Raw genomic sequence first — 24,301 nt, forward strand, 5'->3', positions numbered from 1 at the left:
GAGTACAGAGGAGGGCATGATTGAAGAGATCAGAAAGGGTAGAATCTGTAAAACTTGCCCTTGAATTGATTAGGTAGGAGTGACAGAGAAAGGGAAGGGAACCTTTAAGTACTTGGGACCATCAAAAGAGAGAAAAAGTATGGCAGAATGGTAGATTTAGTGGGGCAAGTTATTTTTAAAATGTTCCATTTTAAATTTGTTTTGACCAGTTCATCCTATATCTTCAACATCTGAGTCTTTTCCTTAGGTTTTGTATCCTGAGACGAAAATGCTCTTTTTTTCATTTCTTTTGGAATTTCTTTAGTATTTTATTTTCCCCCAATTACAAGTAAAAAACACTTTTTAACATTCATTTAAAAAACTTTGATGGGGCAGCTAGGTGGCACAGTGGATAGAGCACCGGCCCTGGAGTCAGGAGTACCTGAGTTCAAATCCAGCCTCAGACACTTAACACTTACTAGCTGTGGGACCCTGGGCAAGTCACTTGACCCCAATTGCCTCACCAAAAAAAAAAACCCCACAGACACACACAAAAAGTTTGAGTTCCAAATTCTCTCCCTTCCTCCCTCCTCATCCCTTCTACCACCACCACCACCACCCCCATTGGGAAGGCAAGCAATTTGATATAGGTTATACATGTGTAATCATGCAAAACATTTCCATATTAGACATGTTGTGAAAGAAAATATAGATGACAAAAAACTCAAGAAAAAAGAAAGTTTAAAAGAGTATGCTTCAATTTGTATTCAGAAACCATCAGTTCTTTCTCTGAGGATGGATAGCACCATAATGCTCTTCTTATACCAGCTTGCCATTCTTTTTCTCAACATTGAAACAACTCATGAAATCTTGAGTTTGCCAGGAGAGGAAATATGACAATTTCCTTTAATAACCTAATCTAGTGTTAAAAAGTGTCAGTTGTAGAAAATTCCTAAATCACTCATGCTACAATTTAAATTAGCCTTTTAGTTTTATCTCCTGTGGACAGAGACAATGAGTAGCTGCTACCCTGTTCCATATATAATTATTATTAACTCTAAATGTGAAAAAGCAAAGTTATTTTTGAGCTCCAAGATTAAAGCAAAAGTTGCACTGCTTTGTTTTCTAACATTACCTTATAGAGGGACTTTGATATTTATTTGATGTGGCTGCTTTTCAGTTATGTTTGACAATATGTAGAAGAAAGACTATGAAATTTGTAGTTAGAAGACCTTTATCAGCAGAAGACAAGGTTTTTAATATCAGCATTATGCACTTAATCTGGGCAAGTCATTTAAACCTTTTGGGCTGTATTTTCCTCATTCGTAAAATGAAGGTATTTGAATAGATATCACTAAGGGTTTTTTTTCTAAATGTAAAATTCTGTGAAGGTTTGAGAGGGGTATCTCCCTACCTTCAGAGGCAACTGTTTTCACATTTGGACAGCTGTAATTCTTAGAAAGCTTTTCCTTGTATCAATGCAAAATCTGCCTCTCAACCAGTGTATCTAGCTTTGTCATCTGGGGGCAAAAAACCAAATCTAATCCCACTTTTACATGATAGCCCTTCAGGTACTTTGAGGTAGGAGGAAGGGAAAGGGGTAATGTTTTCCCCAAAGTTGTCGTCTTTTCTCCAGATCAGATCCTTTAGTTCAAGCTTCTATAGTATGATTTTAAGCCCTTCTCTCCCAGTCTCCTTAATTCTTACTGTTCTCCTCTGGATGTAGTCCATAGGCCCTCTAACCTTTTTTTTTTTTTTTTGGTTTGTTTTTGGTGAGTCAATTGGGGTTAAGTGAGTTGCCCAGGGTCACACAGCTAGTAAGTGTGTAAAGTGTCTGAGGCCGGATTTGAACTCAGGTCCTCCTGAATCTAGGGCCAGTGCTCTATCCACTGCGCCACCTAGCTGCCCCTCCCTCTTATCCTTCTTAAATGCAGGTTCCACAGTTGGATACAGTACTCCAGATCAGAATGCTTTGAGACTCTCATCTCCCTTGATTGTTCAATCAACAAAAATTCATTAGTCTAAATTACTATGTGCCTGGCACTGTGTTGGATTCTGGGGATAAAAGACAAAAAAGAAATATTCTCTGCCTTCAAGGAGCTTCCATTCTCTGTGGGAAGAAAGCATTGAACACATATTAGTAAATAAAAGTATAAAATAAATGCAAGGTAATTTTGGTGGAATGAAGGACAGGTAATAACATCTGGGGAAATCCAGAAAGATCTCATGTAGGAGATGGCATTTGAGTTGAACTTTAGGGATTCTAAGCAGCCAAGATGAGGTAGAGCATTCCAGACATGAGGGAAAGCCTGCTTAGAGATAGGAGATGGATTATTGTTTGTAAGAAACATCAAGAGGACCAATTGGCTAAATGGAAGAGTTTGTGAATGAGAGTAGTGCAAAATAAGTTTGGGATTTTGTATGGATACTAAAGGCAGTAGAGGTACTAAGGCTTATTGATCAGGGGAGTGACGGTGTGTTCGGAACTATGGTTTAGGAATAGAGACTTGCTATAATTCACCTTATGGGGATAAGGGGGTCTAAATCACAGGGGTGGCCACTGTATGATTGAAAGAAGAGGACAGAGGACAAGGAATATGAGAGATGTAAAGGTGTCTAAAAAGATAGTAGTGCAAGAAGAGCTTATTAGGTTTTTTGATTGTCTTATTTTTTCAATTAATATTGAACTTTCAGTCCATTAAAAATCCCAGGTCTTTTAATGTGCAATATTGTTTAGCCAAGTATCCCTCATTCTATGTGTATGTGTTGTTGTTTTTTAAACCCAGGAGTAATCCTCGATATTTATCCCTTTAAATTTCATCAAGCTAGTACTTGGTGAAGTATTCAGTAGTGAAAAATACATTTCTCATGATTAAGTAACATCCCCTTTCTCATGTCTATGTTTGCTAAAAGCTGCTCTTATGTGAAAATCTCTTAAATCACTTCTCTTCAATACAGTTTCACCTTGTTTTTATAGTAATTGTGCACCATAGCGGTTGCATGTGAGTTAAATCATATTGTAAATTCATTAGGGAAGTTCACTAAAGAAACAGTGTAATAATTAATTACTGCTAAAATACTAGCTCTTACTTGTTTAGTACTTACTTTGCTTAGAAGTACTTGTTGAGGTACTTGTTGCTATTTTAATGCAGAGGAATTCAAAGCTCAGGTTAAGTGATTTCCTCAACTAGAATAGATTACCAAGGGAAATTGTGGTACTTTACTCATTAGTTCAGATGTTATGAAAACTCATTATGTAGAAGTAGTTTTTGATGACTTTTCAAAGACTCCTTTTTATAATATAAATTATTTCCTTATTTCCTGCCAATTAATTTTTTTCTTTTAAAAAAGTTACTTTTCCTATTCTTTCATCTTTTACTTCCCAATGACTTTCCCTTACTTCCTAAGCAAAACTTCTCATATAAATAGGTAGGTATAGACAAACGAATGCTTGTAAATGTGTGCCTCATTCTCCTGAATCTTTACCACTATAAACAGTGCTACTATAAATGTTTTTGAATATATGGGACCTTTTTTTTTTTTCTGTATTTGACCTTTGGAATATATGTTCAGTATTCCCTGCTTCAAGGAGTATGTGTAGGTTAGAGACTTCAAAACTAAAATTCCAAAATTTTTCCAAAATAGTTGGATCAGTTCATATCCCCAATAGTATATTGGTGTACCTGCCTTCCCACATCCCCTATTCATTATTTGTCATCTTGGCCAATCTGATGGCTGTGAGGAAGAACCTCAGAATTGTTTAAATTTTTATTTTTATTATTATTCAAGGTTGGGAATATTCTTTCACATTGTTATTGATCGTTTTCAAAAGAAATGCTGAATACCTTTTCATATTCTTTTGCTACTTTTCTATTGGGGAATGTCCCTTGTTCTTTTGTATCAGTTTGTATCAATTCCCTGTTTAATTTTGGAAGTAAGACCTTTATGTGAGATATTTGCTGCAAATATTTCTCTCCCCCCACCCCCAATTAACAGTTTCCTACGTACATAAAATCGTAATACATTGATTTTGTTTGTGGTAAAACTTTTCAATTTTATATAATCAAAATGGTCTGTTTTACCTTTTATGACACTCATGTTAAGAATTCTCTCCCTAGCCATAGTTATGTAAGGTGCCTCCTTCCATTCTATTAATTTGTTTTTTAGTGATTATTTGTAGCTTAAAGTGGTTATTTGGTTTAAGGTGTTGGCCTAGACCTAATTTCTTCCAAACCACTTTCTCGTATCCCATTAGTTTTTGTCAAATACAGTCCTTAAACTGGGAGTTGGTATCCTTGGGCTTATTGAGTATTTATAGCCAATTCTTTCTGGGTCTTTTTAACCTAGTCTATTCTATTGATCAACTTTTCTCTTTTTTAACCAATATCAAATGGGTTTTTTTTTGTTTGTTTTTGTTTTTGTTTTGTTTATTTGTTTTTGTTTTTAGTGTGGGAGTTGGGTTAAGTGACTTGCCCAGGGTCATACAGCTAGTAAGTGTTGTGTTTGAGGCTGGATTTGAACTCAGGTACTCCTGACTCCAGGGCCGGTGCTCTATCCACTGTGCCACCTAGCTGCCCCTCAAATGGTTTTTGATGATTACTTCTTTATAGTATAATTTGAGCTCTTATAATGCTATGACTTCTTCCTGTTTTTTATTATTTCTCTTTAAATATTTTACCTTTTGTTTTTCTAAATGCATTTTTTGTCTAGTTCAATTTTAGTTTAGTTAGATGAAAATACATATTTAAACTTAAGTGGTATCACCAATCACAAACAATATCTCTTTAGTTATTTAAATCTGTTTCTATAAAGAATATTTTTAGTTGTATTTATATAAATTCTGCCTTTAATTTATGTTTTGTCAATTTGAGTTTCTGTTTCTTGCAGTCAGATGATCACACCCATATGTTTGTCTTGTAAGCTTTGTGAAACCCTAGTTAAATACAGTTTAATTTTAATTAGAAAGGCTATGTGACTATTGCTTGAATAAGAAAAATAGCAGAATACCAAATACATTTGGTTTGAGCTTTTTAGTGACATTTAATCAAACTCAGTGATGATAAGCAACCAACAGAAAATGTCTGAAATAATTAGGATTTTTCACAAATACTGAGTTGGGGTATATACCTTTTTGGGAAAGAACATTCTGAATATATATCATTTGAAGCTCCTGTTTAAAGGAATCCTTTCGAGTGTCTTCTGCTGTCACATAAATAAACCATTTTATATAGTGGTTTGCAAACATGAAAGTTCATATTTTTTGAGAGTTTATATATTGGATAGAGGAGTTTCATACTATTTTTCTTCAAATATAATTTTATCAATATCACTTGATTAAAACTAGCAACTTATATTTCCTAAAATTCAAGAGAACCTTTCTAAACCCTTGAATTATATATTAATGCTTTAGCTTTATAGATCATAGAAAAATGAGACTACAAAAGTGAATATAGGAAATTATTTCAGAGTGCCTCAGTTCAGTATAAAAATCCATTGTGGGGGTAGAAATTGAATCTTCTACTTTGATATATTCTAGTGTGAATCATTTTTAAGCGTACAGTCTATATTCAAATTCATTGCTACTTGTTGTTCATCTACAAATGACCAGAAAAAGTTACCCATTTAAAACTCTATTAAGAACACAACTATTATAGGGATATTCTTTTATTTCTCTATACATCCAGCAATACTTTAAGCATTCTTGAAAGTTACTATTTGAACCACTTCGGGAGAAAGTATGATAGTATCATTTGAGGTAAATAGTTAAATGAAAGGTAAGCTAGATTCCTTTATGTAAAGTATGTTTTATAATGAATATAAAACCTAATTTGTTGCTATTGAATGAGGTAAATATGTGTGTATACACAAATTTCAGGTTATGTAATAGTCATGTGAATTGATTTTTTTATTCAACCTATTCGTTTCTTGGCCTCAATTTCTTTTTTCTTTTTTTTTTCTTTTTTTTTTTTAGTGAGGCAATGGGGGTTAAGTGACTTGCCCAGGGTCACACAACTACTAAGTATCAAGTGTCTGAGGTCGGATTTGAACTCAGGTACTCCTGACTCCAGGGCCGGTGCTCTATCCACTGTGCCATCTAGCTGCCCCTTGGCCTCAGTTTCTAACACTAGTTTCTTTCTCTTTCCTTTGCCTTTCCTCCAAAGTTTCAGTTACTTAATGATCTATCAGTGAACTTTCAACTCCTGTTTAAAAGTCCTTCTGTGTGACTTCTATTGTAATATAGATGGTTACATTTGGATCTTAATATATTAACATTTCTCAAAACCTAGCACATTTATTTCTTTCCTTGTTAAAAGACAGGTGTCAGCACCTAGTTGGCACAGTGGATAGAGTACTGAGATCTGGAGTCAGGAAGACCTGAGTTAAAATTCTGCCCCAGACACTTAATAGTGATGTGACTTTGGGCATGTAATTTAATCTCTGCCTCAGTTTCTTCATTTGTAAAATGAGAATAATAATAGCAACTACCTTCCAAACTTGTAATAAGAATCAAATGAGAATATTTGTAAAGTGCTTTGCAAACCTTACAGCACTGTATAAGTGGTAGCTATTATTAGTCAATAGATATCAGGATCAAAAGATTTGAATAATGCTGACTAATACTGAAAAATTATTTACATGGTCATGTGAAGATAATTTATACAAATTTCCCATCCAGAAAACTTTTAATAGCTTCATATTACATACCAACGTCACTTAAATGTTTGTTGAATTGAAAATCTTTTATATGAGCTTCTAGGCCCTCCACCATTACAGAAACTTAATTTTATGTAACCATCTACTTCAAACAATACTACTTGCTCTTACTCATGCTTAATTTGCTTGTTCCCATTTCCTTAGTTTTGCACGTCAGTCCTCATTTTTTTCCCTGCTAATCTATGCCTTTTTTCTCAAAAACAGTTGTTACCTTCTATGAGCTTACTTCATTACCTCTTTTCTGATGATTGTACCTTTCTGTAGCATTTGTAGATTATGGTAATTTAAATTTGTTTCTATATTTCTTTTGTGTATTTTTAAAAATACATCCCTGGGCAGCTAGGTGGCGCAGTGGATAAAGCATGGGCCCTGGATTAAGGAGGGCCTGAGTTCAAATCCAACCTTAGACACTTGACACTAACTAGCTGTGTGACTCTGGGCAAGTCACTTCACCCTCATTGCCCCCCAAAAAACCAAAACCAAAACCAAAATACATCCCTGTCCTTTTTCCTTAGTTTTTTAATTCATTTGCCTCTATCTCCCTTCTTCCCATTAATATTATAGGTAAAAAAGTTGTTGATTGACAGATTGTGATGTCAGTGTAACAAATATTGCTTAGTAAATTGGAGGAACTCCTTCCCTTTGCTTGGTCTAAGAGAATGGCTTAAGATGAAAGACTAAGGGGCAGCTAGGTGGCTCAGTGGATAGAGTACTGGCTCTGGAGTCAGGAGTACCTAAGTTCAAATCCAGCCTCAGACACTTGACACTTACTGGCTATGGGCAAGTCACTTAACCCCAATTGTCTCACACACACAAAAAAAGAAAGACTGAATGAAAGTCTTGGTTAAAACTTCTATTATCACTGGCAAACGTAAGTATTAAGTTGAACCAACCGCTGAATAATGGTTGTATGTCTTCTGGATAGAAGAAAACCTCATTAATTTGTAGTCATTGAAACTAAGCTAATCAAATTAGTGGAAATCAGTTTTATTTTTCTAATACTGATCAATTCAAATCAACATATTGAATAAGTTCTCTTTGGTATGGTTAAAATGAATGATTATTAGTAACGTGTCATAAAAGTCATTAAGTATTACAGGTGGGCAGTATTTAGAGATCATCTCTAGTGCAACTCTTTAATGAATAAAGTTTCAGAGAGAGGTACCTAGGCTCATAAAGCTAATTAGTTATTAGTGACAGAGTTGAAAATAGAGCCTAGGTCTACTTATTGCCTCCTAGAAACAGATTACTTTTGATTTTATAGAGTTACTTGAGCCATTGAGAGGTTGTTATATGTTTTACATATCTTAAGATAACCCTGTAAGTATAACAGATGGTTATTTCCATTTGACAGAGCAGGGAACCACAATAATCATAATAAGCTGACATGTAGAACTCAAAGCTCATTTTATGTACATTTTCTCCTTTGCACCCTACAGCAATGCTGTGAGGTAGGTACTCCCAATATTATCCCCATTTTACTGATGAAGAACCTGAGGGACTTGAGACTTAACTGAGTTTTAAGTGATTTGCTCACAGATTGTAAGTGTCAGAGGTAAGATTTGAATTCAGGTTTATTTTGACTGAAGGTCTAGGAACACATGCTCTCTACTATGCTACATCTGCTCTGAGGTGAAATGATTTTCTCTTAGTAGAATCTGAGCTCTTTTAGAGTAGGGATTGTTTCATTCCTTATATGCCTAGTCCCTTACAATGCCAGGCACAAAGCAGGCAATTAATAAATATTGATTGATTACCTATAGATAGGCACAAATCTAGTAAGTGTGAGGGCCAGGAATTGAACTTTACACAAAGTCAAGTACTCATACATGTTTTTGTTCCCCCAGAATATTAAAAATTAAACATCAAAAAGGAGCATTTCTACACACATAGAAGAATTCTCATTTTATACTGCCTGCTTTAAAAAAAAATAGCATATAATTCTAAATTCTGTGTTACTTTAAAATAGTACTTGTCTGCGTTTTCTCCTTACTTTCCTTTTTTTTGGTTGGACAGTGAGGGTTAAGTGACTTGCCCAGGGTCACACAGCTAGTAAATGTCAAGTGTCTGAGGCTGGATTTGAACTCAGGTCCTAAATCCAGGGCTGGTGCTCTATCCACTGCGCCACCTAGCTACCCCCTCAATTTCCTTTTATGAAACCTGTTACATTGGCTTTTTTTCCCCATTGCTATTGGTCAGGCCACACCTCTCAGTTAAAAATGAGGAAAAAAAAGAAAACCGTTCTTAACAATTAAGTATAGTTAAGGAAAATGAATCCCCACAGTGGCTACATCAAAAAATGAATGCATTTGCACCTTGTTTCCATCACCTCTTTGTCAGGGGATAGGTAACATGAGTAATCTGGAGAAATGGTTAGTCAGTGCTTTAATCAGAGTTAAGCCTTTCGTAGTTGTTTTTCTCTATAATGTTTTTGTTCTTATATGAATTGGTCTAGTTCTGCTCGCTTCACTTTGCCTGCTAAGATTTTCTGAAATCATCTCTTTCATCATTTCAGGCAAAATAATATTCTACAACATTCATGTATCACAATTTTTTCAGCCATTCTTCATTTGTCTAAGAAGCAACTATAAACATTTCCTCCCCCTTTTAATACCTACTTCAGAATCAGAAAGTTCATTTTGCTTGCTACTATTCCCTTATCAGTATTATCCTCAACCCTCTACTTTTTTTTTTTAGTGAGGCAATTGGGGTTAAGTGACTTGCCCAGGGTCACACAGCTAGTAAGTGTTAAGTGTCTGAGACCGGATTTGAACTCAGGTACTCCTGACTCCAGGGCCGGTGCTTTATCCACTGCGCCACCTAGCTGCCCCAACCCTCTACTTATTCCTGCCCCACCTCCCCCTTCCCTGGTTAGTTTGATCTATTTCTATGCCAAATTATGTTTGTATGTTCAGTCTTCCATTGTCCGTTTCAAATATTAAAGTTCATACAATTCCCATTTCCCTCACCCTTTCCTCCATGTTTGCATACTCTTCTCACCCCAATTTTGATAAATAGCAAATTCCTCACTACCGTCTTTCTCTTTTCTACTCTATTTTATTCCTTTTTTCATCCTTTCTTTTCTTTCCCTTCTTAAAACTTAGAATCATTCCAGCTCTAGAACCTGTTTTTCTTAATAACTTTCTCAGTACCCTTTGAAGACTTCAAGATTCTGAATGTTTTTTCTCCTTTCCCTTACTTCCCCACCCCCCATTAGAATGTTATTTACTCTATCATCATATAGCCCCTTCCAATTGCTTGAGTAAATTTAGCTTTCTAGGTTTCTCTGTGCTCTGGTATTTGTGTTTCAATGCTCCCAATCATCTCTGGTCTTTTCATCAGAAATGCTGGAAAGTTGTCTGTTCAAATAAAGAGCCATTTTTTCCCTACTCTTGCCTTGTAGAACAAGGGTTGTTTTTTGTTTGTTTGTTGTTGTTTTTTTTGGGGGGGGGGCAATGAGGGTTAAATGACTTGCCCAGGGTCACATAGCTAGTAAGTGTCAAGTGTCTGAGGCCTGATTTGAACTCAGGTACTCCTGAATCCTGAGCTGGTGCCTTATCAACATCGACTGCACCACCTAGCTGCCCCCAGAACAAGTTATTTTGTATTGTAATGTTACCCTCTGCCTTTTGGAATATTGTGTTCTAAGGTCTCTTCTGTTGTTGCTGTTGTCTTGTTTTCTTTTGTTTTTGAGGAAACTAGATGATACAGTAAAGATTTAGCAGAACCCCTTCTGGAGGACTTGAGTTCTCATTCTACCCCAGATTCTAGCTGTGTAGCTCTGAGCAAGTCACTTAACGTATTTTCTGCTTCAATTTCCTTAGTTGTAAATTGGGGGTAATAGTACTTAGCTCTCAGGGTTTTTGTGGGCAGCAAATGAGATAGTTATGAAGCAGTTCACAAACCTCATAGTATCATACAAATGCTATTTTTGTTGTTATGATTATGATTACTTTAGTAGAAGCTGCTGAGTCTTGTGTGATCCTGGTTGTAGTTCCTTGATACTGCTTCTTCTAGATGCTTATACTTTTTTTTTCCATATAGGAGCTCTGTGCTTTGGCCATGGCATTCCTAGGACTTTTACATTTGGGGTACCTTTCAGGAGATCATTGGTAGATTGTTTTTTCTGCCTTCACTTTGTCCTCTGATTCTTCTAGATTCCTGAAGTTTATATTTGTGATTTCTTGAAAGAGATATCTGGGATTTTTAAAAAATCATGTTTTTGGAGGAGTTCCATGATTCTTAACTTATTTCTCAGCTCGTTTTCCAAGTCAATTGTTTTTTATATCGTGTCTCTCATTTTGTATTTTTTCAATTTTTTGATTTTGTTCCAGTATATCTTCTGTGTCAGAGAGTGATGCAGACATACAGTTTGCTACCAGTCCTGTACTAATACCATAGAGCTTGGGCAGGGTCTGTCAGAAATTGTAACTGGTTACCATAACCTTCAAACTAAAGTTACCACTAGTCATTGCTGCTAAGACATTAATGGAGTTTTTTGGTCCAAATTATGAGAATTTTGTTTAATGAAGTTTTTACTTGTACTTTTTGTTTAGTCAGTCAATTAATAAACATTTATTGATCACCTACTTTGTGCCAGACTCTGTTGGCCATAGAAAAACAAAAATGAAAATAGTCTATGCCTTAAAGGAGCTTATGGCCAAAGAAGAAAATGTACTAAGTTGATCTTTGTAAAATGCAGGTCTCACCATGAATGTTGCCACCCTATTTAAATAAACTTCAGTTGTTCCCTATTACTTCTAGGATCAAATATAAAATCCTTGACTTGGCTTTTAAAGTTCTATGTAACCTGGCTCCTTGGTACCCTTCTAGTCTTCTTATTCCTCTCCATGCACTGTGTAAGTCCAATGATGCCAGCCTTTTCCTATTTTTTGAATTCTGTTTCTAGACTTAAGGTTTTCACTGTTTGTCCTCTCATGTCTAGAATGCACTTTTTCCTCATTTCTATCTCTTGGCTTCCCTTGCTTTCTTCAAGTCTCAGTCAATTTACTCCTTCCTTAAGAAGCCTTTCCTAGTCTTCCTTAATCTTTTTCTCTGAGATTATCTCCAATTTATTCTGTATATAACTTGTTTTTGCATAGTTGTTTGCATGTTGCCTTCCCTATTGGACTAAGAACTCCTTGAGAGTATGGATTGTTTTTTGCCTTTTTATTCTCTGCCTGGAACATTCCAGGCGATTAATAAATACTTGTTGACTGAATGTCATGCTACATGTATAGGTATATACTGTACAAAATAGATACCACGTGATTTTCAGGTAAAGGCACAAATTAGCTGGGACATATAGGAAATGTTGCTTGGGGTTTAGCCTTTAAGGAAACTTTTCAGTGTCCCTGTTCTAAGGGGTTGAGATGATGGAGTTCATTCCATATATGGGAGATAGGTCATGAAAAGGTATAAAGATGAGAGACAGAATGCCACCTATTAATAAAAGTTGAAAGACTAATTTGGACTGGCTGGACTTCAGTGTCCATGGAGGGGAATTAATATGCAATAAGTTTGGAAAGGTAGGTTGAGGCCAGTTTGTGAAGGACTTAATTTTTTTTAAATTATAAAAGTATTTTATTATTTTCCAATTACATGTAGAGATAGTTTTCAACATTTGTTTTTATAAGATTTCTAGTTCCAAATTTTTCTCCCTCCCCAAGACATCAAGTAATCTGATATGTTATATATGTACAATAACATTAAACCTATTTCTGCATTAGTCATGTTATAAGAAGATTCAGAGCAAAAGGGAGAAACCTCAAAAAAGAAAAACAATAGCACCAAACGAAATAATGTGGTTCAGGGCAGCTAGATGGCGCAGTGGTTAAAGCACTGGCCTTGGATTCAGGAGTACCTGAGTTCAAATCCGGCCTCAATCACTTGATACTTACTAGCTGTGTGACCCTGGGCAAGTCACTTAACCCCCATTGCCTGCCGCTCCCCCCCCCCAAATAGTGTGGTTCAATCTGCATCCATATTCCATAGTTCTTTTTTTTTTTTCTGGATTTGGAGAGCCTTTTCCATCATGAATCCTTTGGAACTGTCTTGTACTGTTGTATTGCTGAGAAGAATCAAGTCTATTACAGTTGATCAACACATAATGTTGATGTTACTGTGTACAGTGTTCTCCTGGTTCTGCTCATCTCACTCATCTTCAGTTCATGCAAGTCCTTCCAGGTTTCTCTGAAATCTGCCTGCTCATCATTTCTTACAGCACAATAGAATTCCAAGGGCTTAATTATTTTAAAGTAAATTTTTTTTTAAGTGAGGCAATTGGGGTTAAGTGACTTGCCCAGGGTCACACAGCTAGTAAGTGTTAAGTGTCTGAGGCCGGATTTGAACTCAGGTACTCCTGACTCCAGGGCCAGTGCTCTATCCACTGCGCCACCTAGCTGCCCCTTAAAGTAAATTTTTATTGATAGCTTTGTTTTTACATCATCTACATTTCCCTTATATCCCTCCTCCCTCCCCTACACCCCTTCCAGAGAGCCATCCCTTAAAACAACAAATGTTTTTTAAAATAGAAGAGGGAAAAAGTAAGCAAAATCAGTTTTAAAAATCTGACCACACTGTGAACTACTACTTCTGCAAAGGGAAGTTGGCATTTGAAGGATTTTTAAAGTACATCAGGGGGCAGCTAGGTGGAGCAGTGGATAAAGCACCAACCCAGGATTCAGGAGGACCTGAATTCAAATATGACCTCAGACACTTGACACTTACTAGCTGTGTAACCTTGGGCAAGTCACTTAACCCTCATTGCCCCACCAAAAAAAATAATCAGAGGAGTCTATATTTATTCCTAGAGGTAAAAGGGAGCCATTGGAGTTTTTTGAGTATGGGAGTGACATGGTTACAATGCTTAGGCTCTATCTAGTTCATTTACAAACAACCCAGTCACAATGTAAAACTTTTATTGATGTAACCATTTTATTTTTAACTGTTGCAAGGAACAATTTTGGATTTAGCTGAGGCCTATCTTACCAATTATGGCCCACCATTGAAAAGGATGTTTTAAGTATACAGTGTGCCCTTGATTAACTTAAATTTTTCAGCTACATTTTACTAAGGAACAGAACTTCAGTTAGCTTTCCCAGGACAGATAAAGATACCTTTCAAAATAAAGATACCTTTCAAAATTACTTGAGAGAGGGGGCAGCTAGGTGGCACAGTGAAAAAGCACTGGCCCTGGAGTCAGGAGGACCTGAGTTCAAATCAGGCCTTAGACACTTGAACTAACTGCATGACCCTGGGGAAGTCACTGTACTCTCATTGTCCCGCAAAAACCCCCAAACAAACAAACAACCCCCCCCCCCAACAAAAGCGACAAAATTACTTGAGAGAAATACTTAGTAGCCTGTGTTGTAGTAGAAATAACATTTTGCTGTTTTGGTCAGAAGTGAGAATCAAAGACAAAGGAAAATAGGAAATTACAAGGAAGAAAAAACCAAAAACATTTTAATAAAGAATCTAGCTATAGAAGAAAAAAGAGTGAGAGAATACCAAAATTTAGATGTTGTTCCATGATTAAAATACAGGCACATTCCACTTAATATTGATTGTATCAAACAACATGGTGGCAGAAGGCAATTAGTGTAATAATAAAAATAATAGTAGCAGCAGTAACTACTGACTATACACACACACACACACACACACACACACAAAATACATGTCTATATATCTTTAAAGTTTTCACATCTCTTTTCATAATTCTCATTTGAACCTTTGACAGTGACCTTGTAGTTAGGTACTATAGATATATATTTTCCCCATTTTGCTCATGGTATAAATGATTGTTATAGCAAAGTTCTGTGATATGTGGTTGGTAATATATGATACTGTGAAATGACCTTGTTTGGCAACATTATTTCAGGTTTTCCTATATTTATTAAAAGCTCATATATCTGTACTGTTTCTTTTCATCTACATCTGTGAAACTCCATCTCTTGGAGAAACCTTTTCTGCCAATGCAGATCTCTACTATTCTGAAATTTATAGTTTTAGGGAATTGCCTGGGGGTACTGAGATGTTAAATTACTTGCCTAGGATCACAGTCTTGTCACAAATGGGAATTGAACTCAGGTCTTTCCAGATCTCTAATCCACTATCCTAGGCTTCTCTCTAGATTTTGTAAAAGCACTTTTCTCACAACAGCTCCGTGAGTTACATAGGGTCAGAATGTCAGGATAGATGAAGATACTGAAGAACAGAGAAAAGAAGCTACTTGCTTAAGGCCACATAGCTAGTATGTCTCAGAGTTCGGATTCATATCCAGATCTCTATTATTATAAAATATTTCTGCCTACTTCTACTCCCTTACCACCTCCGCATCTGTAACAACAAAAAAGTTTTATTAATGCTTTTTCCCCCCCTCATAATTATTTTCAGAAATAACTTCCATTCCTCCAAATTGAAGAAAAGCAGTTAAGAATGTCACTTGATAAAGTTTTGGATAACAAAATATATATAAGAGTAACATGTATAACAGTGTATGCAAACATTCTACCCAGTAGTAGTCCCCTGTCACTATGCAGAGAAGAGGGATGTTTGCTCGATTGTTTTTGTAGATCATTACCTAGTAGGTCATCCAGGCTCCACCTTGGTTTCACTCTCTTCTATTCCTCACTTCTGTCCAGTCAGGTACTTTCTTTTTAAAAAAAATAATAAAAGTTTTTATTTAAAGTTTTGAGTTCCTTGTTCCATGCTTCCTTCCTTCCCTCCCTCCCCTCCCCCTTCCCCGAGGCAGTAAGCAATCAGATGTAGATTATACATGGGCAATTATGTAAAACATTACAGTCAGGTACTTTATTAACATCTCTGGCATAGGCTGCTTTCTGTCCTCTGACACTGCCACTACTCTGGTACAGGCTCTTACCGTCTTCATGCCTGGCCTTCTCTGTAATAGATTTACAATTGGACTTCTGTCTCAATTCTTCCCCTACTCCATCCTTTGCTCAGCAGTCAAATTGATCTTCCTAAAGTGCAGGGTGGTGACTATGTATGTGATCACCATATTTGATAAACTTTAGTGGCTCCAGGATCAGATATTAAATCCTCAGTTCAACTTTTAAAGCTCTTCATGACCTGGCCTCTATCTTCCTTTCGTTTATAAGTCTTATAACTTCACTCCATCTCTCAACTCTTGGGCATTTTCACTGGCTATCTTGCATGCCTGAAACTCTCCATCCTTATTTCCCTTGTCTCCTGGCTTCAAGTTAGTCTGGGTTAAAGTCCTACCTTCTGCAAGAAGCCTTTTCCAGTTCTCCTTATTCTTAGTTCCTTCCCTCTGAGATTGTTTTCAATTTATCTTGTGTGTAGTATGTTTATACGTAGTTGTTTGCATGTTGTCTTCCCCATCAGACCATGAGCTCCTTGAGAGTAAGGACTGGTTGTTGCTTTACTTTATATTCTCTGCTTGCACAGCACATGGCACATAGTTTGTTTGTGTTTAATAAATTTTTGTCAAGGTATTAGTTTTTAAATTGCCCAGACTTTAGCTTTAGAGTCTGAATATGATAAACTACTCGAGGATAAGGCACTATTTTTTTCTCTTTATATTTCTAGGTCTTACCACTGAATAAAAGGTAGCCATAGCATATATCTTTTATGGCTGATTGTTAGAACAGTCTTTAGTGAAGAAGGTTGATGTTAATAATGTAAAGGAAATCAAAATTGAAAAACTTCAGAATTCTCAGTAATGCAATGACTTTTTTTCTTCAGAGAACTGATGGTGAAGTATACCTACCTCTTGCTTCTTGGCAGAGAAGTTTGATTGTGTTTGTGTTACAAGGGAAGGATTCTGTGCCTAAGGGGAGTTGTTGGGAGGTAACATTGATGTAAAGAAAAGAAAAAAGATTAATAAAATGGTAAAGGGGGCGAGGGGAAGGCATATATATATATATATATATATATACACATACACACACACAAATACATATGGAATATGATTCAGGGTGAGTAGAGGTTAGTTACTAATTGTGAAGGGAAAACTTTTAAGACTTTGACTCTCTTTGCTACTCCTTTTAGTCATCTTTTTTTTTGTTTGTTTGTCTGTAAAGTTTTTACATTAGTTCCTTGGATCTTTTGATTAGTATGCAAATCATCGCACTTCCTACCTTTGTATTTCTATAGAAACATGTTCCACCTTCAGTTTCTGTGTTAAGAGAAAAAAGTAGAAATTAACCTTTTTGAGATGAATAGTTCAAAGCTCTGACTAGAGAAGCAACTTGATTAATACTAGTGGTTTTATAAATTTTCTAGTAATCACAGGAGATATTCCCATGCTTCCAAGCAATTCAAATCAGTATTACTACTTTGTTACTGAAATTTTTCTTAAGTTTTGAGCATTTTTCAGCATGACAGTATTCTAGTATATCTTTTGGCCAATAGACAATATGATAAACAGGACATTAACTAATTTCATAGTTTTTGTTTATTGCATGCTTTTGCCCAAAAAGCCCCCCCAAAACCAAAAAACAAAACAGTTCTCTCAACTGCTCATACGTTAAGAACAATTCTTTTTTTCATCCAAATCTAAATATAAAGACTATCCAAATCTAAACTTTTTGACTACCTTAAGAGAGTATTCACTTCTCACAAAATGAAAAATCTCTTTTGTGAAGTGATGGTTTTGTAGGTGACTTTACGGTTAGACACATTGCAAAAAGTCACTGATTGCCTGCTTAATTTGTCACATGTATTTGCTTGGAGAGTGGTTAATACCTGGCACATAGTAAGCACTTAATAAATGCTTTTTCTTATTGATTGACAGCCACATCCTATACTTCTGTGTCTGCTACCATGATGTGGAAATTGTCTTTGCAGGATGATTAAAATTGGGGTTTTCTACCTGTAGGTAATGGATTTATTGGTTTAAGTTAGAGTTGATTTTGAATGTATTCATATAGTATTAAAAATGGCTCTTACCCCCCCCCCAAAAAAAAAAACAACCCTTTAAAAAAATAGCTCTTACCTTTGGTATTATGGAGGTATACCTGCCTTTGATACCGGGTCTCTCTCTATCTGTAGGTTGTTCCCTAGGTTAAAAAATGAGGTATCATTTTATGTCAGTTCATGAAAGACTTTTCCCCTTGTGTATAATAGGAATTGCAGTGGTTGAGTCCTACTGCTCATTTTCTTCTCCTTACCTCTCTAAAAGTCCTTGAAGATCAAGTACTTTTCCACCTTCATATGTAAAGTTGAAAACCACATGCTGTCATTATTTACTAACTACCTTGTCAGAACTCTCCAACTTTACTGCTGTCAAGATCAAAAGATGGGGAAACTTTCTGTTCAAGATGGAGATATAGTTCACTTGGTGAAAGGGCCAAATGATAAGTCCTAGTATGAAATTGCGCAAAATATTTAAAACTAAGTTTTACCAGAAAAAAAACAAAACAAAACCAAAAGCTCCATGATGGTTTTTAAAAGATCAGTATTGGCTCTAGATTTCAACTTGTTGTAAATGAGGTTTTGTAGGAATGAAAAAAAAATATTTGGAACCTTTGTACTAGATGTTAGAGCCACATCTTGGGCACTTGGTTGTAGCAACATCAAATTGAATATTACCTTGGAATTTTTAGAGGTTACCTTCAGTCTTGAATCTTGAATCTTGGAAACTTTCTGCTTTCTATAATTCAAGCCATAGTTTCTCATTTAATACATTGGTCTAATGTTTGAAAAAAAATTATCATTGGCATGTTCTGTCTTAAATTTGCTCAGTATTGTTAACAGAGAGTAGAGGTGAAGAAATATGTTAGATGTGTTTTTTAGATCTGAATAGACTTTGAATAGTATTTGTATCTCTAGGGTAAAACATTCTTTAAAAAGTAAAATCAGTTATGGTATTGTTTGAGAAATATGTTTTGGAAATATATGTTTACCTTTGCTTCTATTAATCATGGATTCTGGAAAGAAATGACTCTTCAGACATTTCTCCCTTAGCAAGAAAAGATTTAAGTGTCAGTAACTATTGGGGAGCATCTGCAAATTCTTAAAGAAGAATAAAACAAAAATTTCAAGCATCTGAAAGATAGTTTGGAAATGATGGGGGAGGGGACAATTTTTGGAGTAGTATAGTAATGAGTTAAGGAAGTAGGGTGCTGAAAAAACTTTATTCTTCCTTGACTAGATTCCCAATGTATTATTGCTATGCAGTATTTTGGATAAGAAAGCATTTTAAATATCAGAATTCTAAATAATAACATTTAATGTTGCTATAATTGTGAAGAAATATACAGGTCTAAATAGTTTGAATGTCTAATCCTTTTTTAATAGTTATTTTAAAAATATGGTATTTTCATGTCTAAAAAGGTGTAGGACAAGGCTTAGTAACTGTGTGTGTGTGCACGCGCGCGCACGTGTACATGTACACATATAACAATTCAAAGAGTTGAGATTGTGCCAAGATAGTGGGAAAGTTCTCTTTGCCTTTGAATCCTTTTAATCAGTTCTCTCTGATCCTTGTGAAAGGGGAGCTGGGATCACTTGTGGGTGAGTGACAGGATAGGATTGGGAAAATCTCAGGACAATCTTGTTATAACTAAGATTATCAATATACCAAATGAAATGACTGTATAGTACTTTCTACTGTTTGTTTTGGGGATTGTAATTTTCCTGATTTGGTCAACTTTGCTTGGAGGGAGGGTACCATCTCTGAAGTGTCTAAAATAATTCAAGAAATATAACATGTTTAAATGTGACTAAGCAATGTAATAGATATCTTGAACTATATATATTTTTTAAATGGTGACATGAGTGTCTAGAAAATGTAAAAGACTGTTCAAAATTTTTTAGTATTCCATCCAACAGAAAACTATAGTAAAAGATTATATAGTAAAAACTGTAGAAAAATATAATTATTTCATGAAATTTATTGTTACTTAGTTTTTCATACCTGTTTCTGTTTAATTTCTAGATTTTGGGTCACTGTTTGACTTAGAAAATGATCTTCCTGATGAGCTGATCCCCAATGGTGGAGAATTAAGTCTTTTAAACAGTAGTGGGAACCTTGTTCCTCCAGATGCAGCTTCCAAACACAAACAACTCTCAGAACTTCTGAGAGGAGGCAGTGGCTCTAGTCTAAATCCAGGAATAGGAAATGTGAACTCCAATAGCCCTGTCCAGCAAGGAATTGGTAGCCAGGCCCAAGGGCAGCCGAACAGTGCTAATATTGCTAATCTAGGTGCCATGGGCAAGAGCCCTCTGAATCAGGGAGACTCTTCAGCATCAAGCCTGCCAAAGCAGGCCACTAACACCTCTGGACCTACACCCCCTGCTTCACAAGCACTGAACTCTCAAGCACAAAAACAAGTGGGGTTGGTGACTAGCAGCCCTGCTACATCACAGACTGGACCTGGGATCTGCATGAATGCTAATTTTAATCAGACTCACCAAGGCCTTCTTAATAGTAACTCTGGCCATAGTTTAATGAATCAGCCCCAGCAAGGCCAGGGGCAGGTAATGAATGGATCTCTCGGTGCAGCTGGAAGAGGAAGAGGAGCTGGGATGCAGTATTCTGCTCCTGCCATGCCAGGGAATGCAGGCAGTGTGCTGGCAGAGACTCTGACCCAGGTTTCACCACAAATGGCTGGTCATGCAGGATTGAACACAGCACAGGCAGGAGCCATGACAAAGGTAAGTGTATGTCCTTATGTAGTTTTAATTCTCTCTGTACTGGCATGGCTTATTCACAAGTAGCTGGTTTTGCGAAAAAGCAATTTTACCTGAATATTTTTACTGGAGACTATTTCAGAGGAATAGTATATATACATATGCAGTAATCAACAGGACTATACTGAGAAGATGCAGGAAAACTAAAATTGCTAGGGCTCAAGCAGCAGTTCAGATTGTTGTTTCCCATATGACTTACAACATGAGCAGTTGGTCAAATGGTGTTCTAGTAGGGGTTTTGTGATGTTATGGTAGGTTTTGAATATAACTGTACTGATGCTGTTCTTGCACAATGACTAATGGCGGCATCCCAAATGCCGGATATACATTGTATTTGAAATTTTCTTGTTAATTTAGTCAGGTGTTCAAAATGCAGTAAAGATTTATTTAGAATCAGCTCTGTACAGAACACCATGTAGGTGCAGGGCAAGTTAACAAAGTCTAGGTAAAGCAAAGATGGGATCATAGATTTAGATCTGGAAGGAACCTTAAAGGCCATGGTCCCAGCTCTCCTGGAACTTACTTTATGGTGGGGGGATAAGGTACAAACAAAGGTAACTTTAATAGACTGTAGTACTCAATTGATTTAGAAAGCTTTGAAACTTGAGAGGTTGGGAATAAGAATAGGGATAGGCACTGGATCAGTGATTTCATTGATGAGTAATGCAGAAATTCCCTCTGCCAATGCAAGTTGACACCTCTCAAATTTGTATTTAGAGAGTTGCCTGCCTAGAGTAGAGGTGAAAAACTTTCCACTGTGGCCCAAAAAACTCCCAAATATGGCCTGAATCAGATTAAAATGTAATTGGGAAATGCTTAACAAAATACATACAATATGGATGATGTTAATTTATGACTTTCTCAGTATGCTTCTTTCTAAGTCAATATCCCTTTCTGTTTGAGTTTGATACCCCTGACTTAGAGCATGAAGAAGTTAAGTGATTTGCTCAGAGTCACAGCCAGTATTTGTTAAGAGGCAGAACTTGAACTTACAGCTTCCTGGATCTCAAGCTAACTTTCTGTCCACAATGCTACACTATTTCTTCTGCTTCTGTGAGAGATTTGGAGGATGTCATTGACATGGGGGCTTCCAGAAGACTACATGAAGAATGGAAGAAGTGCTATTTTCTTTTTTTTGTTTTTGTTGGGCTTGGGGGGGGGGTGTTGTTTGTGGGGCATTGAGGGTTAAGTGACTTGCCCAGGGTCACACAGATAGTAAGTGTGAAGTGTCTGAGGCCAGATTTGAACTCAGGTCCTCCTGAATCCAGGGCTGGTGCTTTATCCACTGAGCCATGTAGCTGTCCCCGAAGTGCTATTTTCTAGAATTTAAAGCTAAGAGAGACCTTACAAATCAACTAGTCTTAATTCTCTCATTTTACAGATGAGGAAATCGAGAGCCCGTTTGATCTGCTCAGTGTCACATTTCAGTTGGACTTGAAAGGATAGGTAGGAATTCAGCCATAGAGGAAGGGGAGGACCTTTCAGACATAAAGGAACACTGAGTCAAAGATGAGACATTGCCAATGCATAGCGAAGAAGGTAGTTACGTTTAGGGTATAGCTTTTATGGAGAGAAGTAACATGAGATAGAACTGCAAGTTGAGGGCAGTGCTATACTGTGGAGAGTTTTGTGTGAAGTTTGAACTTTGTCTTGGTGTGCAATAAGAAGCTACCAAAGATTTTTGAGCAGAGGATTAAGCCAGTTAGAATTGTACATAAGGAAGGTTAGTCTGCCAGCATAACTAAGGGTGCATTGAATAGATAGAGTGGAAGTAGGAAAATTCTTAGGAGGTTCTTAAGTATCTCAGATGGATGGTAATGAGGGCCTGTATTAGAGTGGTGGTAGCAGGGAGAGAGATGAGATGTAGAGGTATAGTTTGGTAATTTTGGTACATTGTGATGTAAATCGGTGAATTGCCAGACTTGGTTGGTAACGGAATTTGAAAGATGATCAAAAGGGAGAGATGAAGACACAACCAAAATTAGAAACTTGGAACCCTGGGTGAATGGTGAAGTTAGGAGGAGCAAATTTAGGAGGGGAGGATGGTGGGGTAGGCTTTGAACATGTCAAGTTTTAAATACTGGTGGAATATTCAGGAATCTAGAGCCCAAGAGAGAGATCAAGTTTAGAGCTGGATCACATTTGGGAGTCATCTGCTTAGCTTTGGGATTGAATGAGATTGTTAAGGGTTATGGTTTGGAAAGAGAAGAGGTATAAAGATTGATCAACTTTAAGGAGCAGGGGAAGAATCTGCAAAAGAGAAGTGGGTAAGAAGAGAATCACAAGAGTATGGCCTCTGAACAACAGAGAAGAAAGGGTACTTAGTAGGAGAGGTTGTTCAGAAGGGTAAAAATCTGTAGAGCTATAAGGATAAAGAACGTTTTTGTTTTTTTAAAAGGTATTTAATTTGCAGAGCAGTTTTAGTATGCTGGTAGGGACAGAAGTCAAATTGCAAAAGGAAATGTCTAAACCTGGTGGGAGAACTTTCTGATAGGCTATGAACACGTGGGTGAAAGAGATTTATTCTTCCTCGGAAGGAATTTTTTAATCCTTCTGGGAAGCCAGGGAATTCTGAATGGAGCAATTTAAAAAAAAGGATGTGTTAAATACTACATTAAACGTTGTTAAAATGGCATTTTTTTTTTTGGCGGGGCAATGGGGGTCAAGTGACTTGCCCAGGGTCACACAGCTAGTAGGTGTCAAGTGTCTGAGGCCGGATTTGAACTCGGGTACTCCTGAATCCAGGGCCTGTGCTTTATCCACTGTGCCATCTAGCTGCCCCCTAAAATGGCATTTTAGATTTACAAAATGCGCTCTCTAAGGATACTTATTTTTTGTTATTGTGAAAAATGTGTGGAAATTGCTCTTTTGGTGTAGGAAGAAGTTCCTGGCCTTCTAAAAGTAACGAATTAAGAGTTAAAACAGATCCTTTAAAATACTCATTCAATTTTTATTGTCATTTCTGTCTTTGTTACCTTGATTTCCAAATGTATATGTTCCCTCTTCCCCATCCTATTTTCTTCAAAAAACCTGAAGTTATAACAAAGAATGAGGAAACTTAAGCAGTTCAGCAAAACTAACAGCCAACAGTATGTACAGTGCACTACAGCAGTACTCCCTTTCCCCTGCAAAGAAGTGGGGCCAAGCTTAATCATTATAATTTCATGCCATTGAATTTTATTATTTCTTCTCATTTAAATTATTGTTAGTGATTTTCCTGCCTGTCGTGAGGGACATATGAATGGTTGGGGTTTTAAAAATTTGCCATTTGCTGGTTCTCCCTCTAATATTCTAGATCCTTTTAAATTTTGGGCATGGTGGGAGATGACAAAGCAAAACCCATTTGGGGACAACTGGGTGACATAGTGGATAGAGTGCTGGATCCGGAGTCAGGAAAATCCGAATTCAAATCCAGCTTTAGACACTGGTTGTGTGGTCCTGGGCAAAGTATTTAACTCTGTTTGCCTCAGTTTTTTCATCTGTAAAATGAGGATGGTAATAGCTTCGACCTTCCTGGGTTATTGCAAGGATCAAATAAGATAATAATTGTAAAGTCCTTAGCATAGTGCTTGACACATAGAAACATGGTATAAATGGTAACTATTATTATTTTGTTGCTAATGTAATTAACCCCTTTGTTGATATCCAGGACCTACAAGTAATTGTAATAATCTTACACAGGTTATAGGTGAGTAATCCCAGTGTCTGAGTAATAGAGGTATGATCAATCAACAGACATTTATTAGGATTCACGTCACCTTGCCCAGATGAACAAGTCTTGAAAGAACTGGCAGATGTGATCATTGAGCCACTATCAGTGATATTAGAAAGATTGTGGAAAATAGAGATTGCAAGATTGAAGAAGGGAAAATAAGCTGATTTTCAAAAAAAGAAAGAAAATAATCTCTATAGGCCAGTGATTTTGACT

The 24,301-nt window shown here is 36.5% G+C and overlaps 1 protein-coding gene across 3 annotated transcripts in view; it reads left to right on the forward strand.

Moving 5' to 3' along the window:
- LOC122743444 (CREB binding protein) overlaps positions 1–24,301 on the forward strand; it is a 170,181-nt gene that overhangs the window by 9,418 nt on the left and 136,462 nt on the right. For all 3 annotated transcript variants that reach the window (XM_043988398.1, XM_043988406.1, XM_043988414.1), the window contains one exon: positions 19,619–20,337. In XM_043988398.1, coding sequence (XP_043844333.1) covers positions 19,619–20,337 — 719 coding nt within the window. The remainder of the gene's footprint in view (positions 1–19,618; positions 20,338–24,301) is intronic.

This window comes from Dromiciops gliroides, chromosome 1 (assembly GCF_019393635.1).
Source record: "Dromiciops gliroides isolate mDroGli1 chromosome 1, mDroGli1.pri, whole genome shotgun sequence".
NCBI lineage: Eukaryota > Metazoa > Chordata > Mammalia > Microbiotheria > Microbiotheriidae > Dromiciops > Dromiciops gliroides.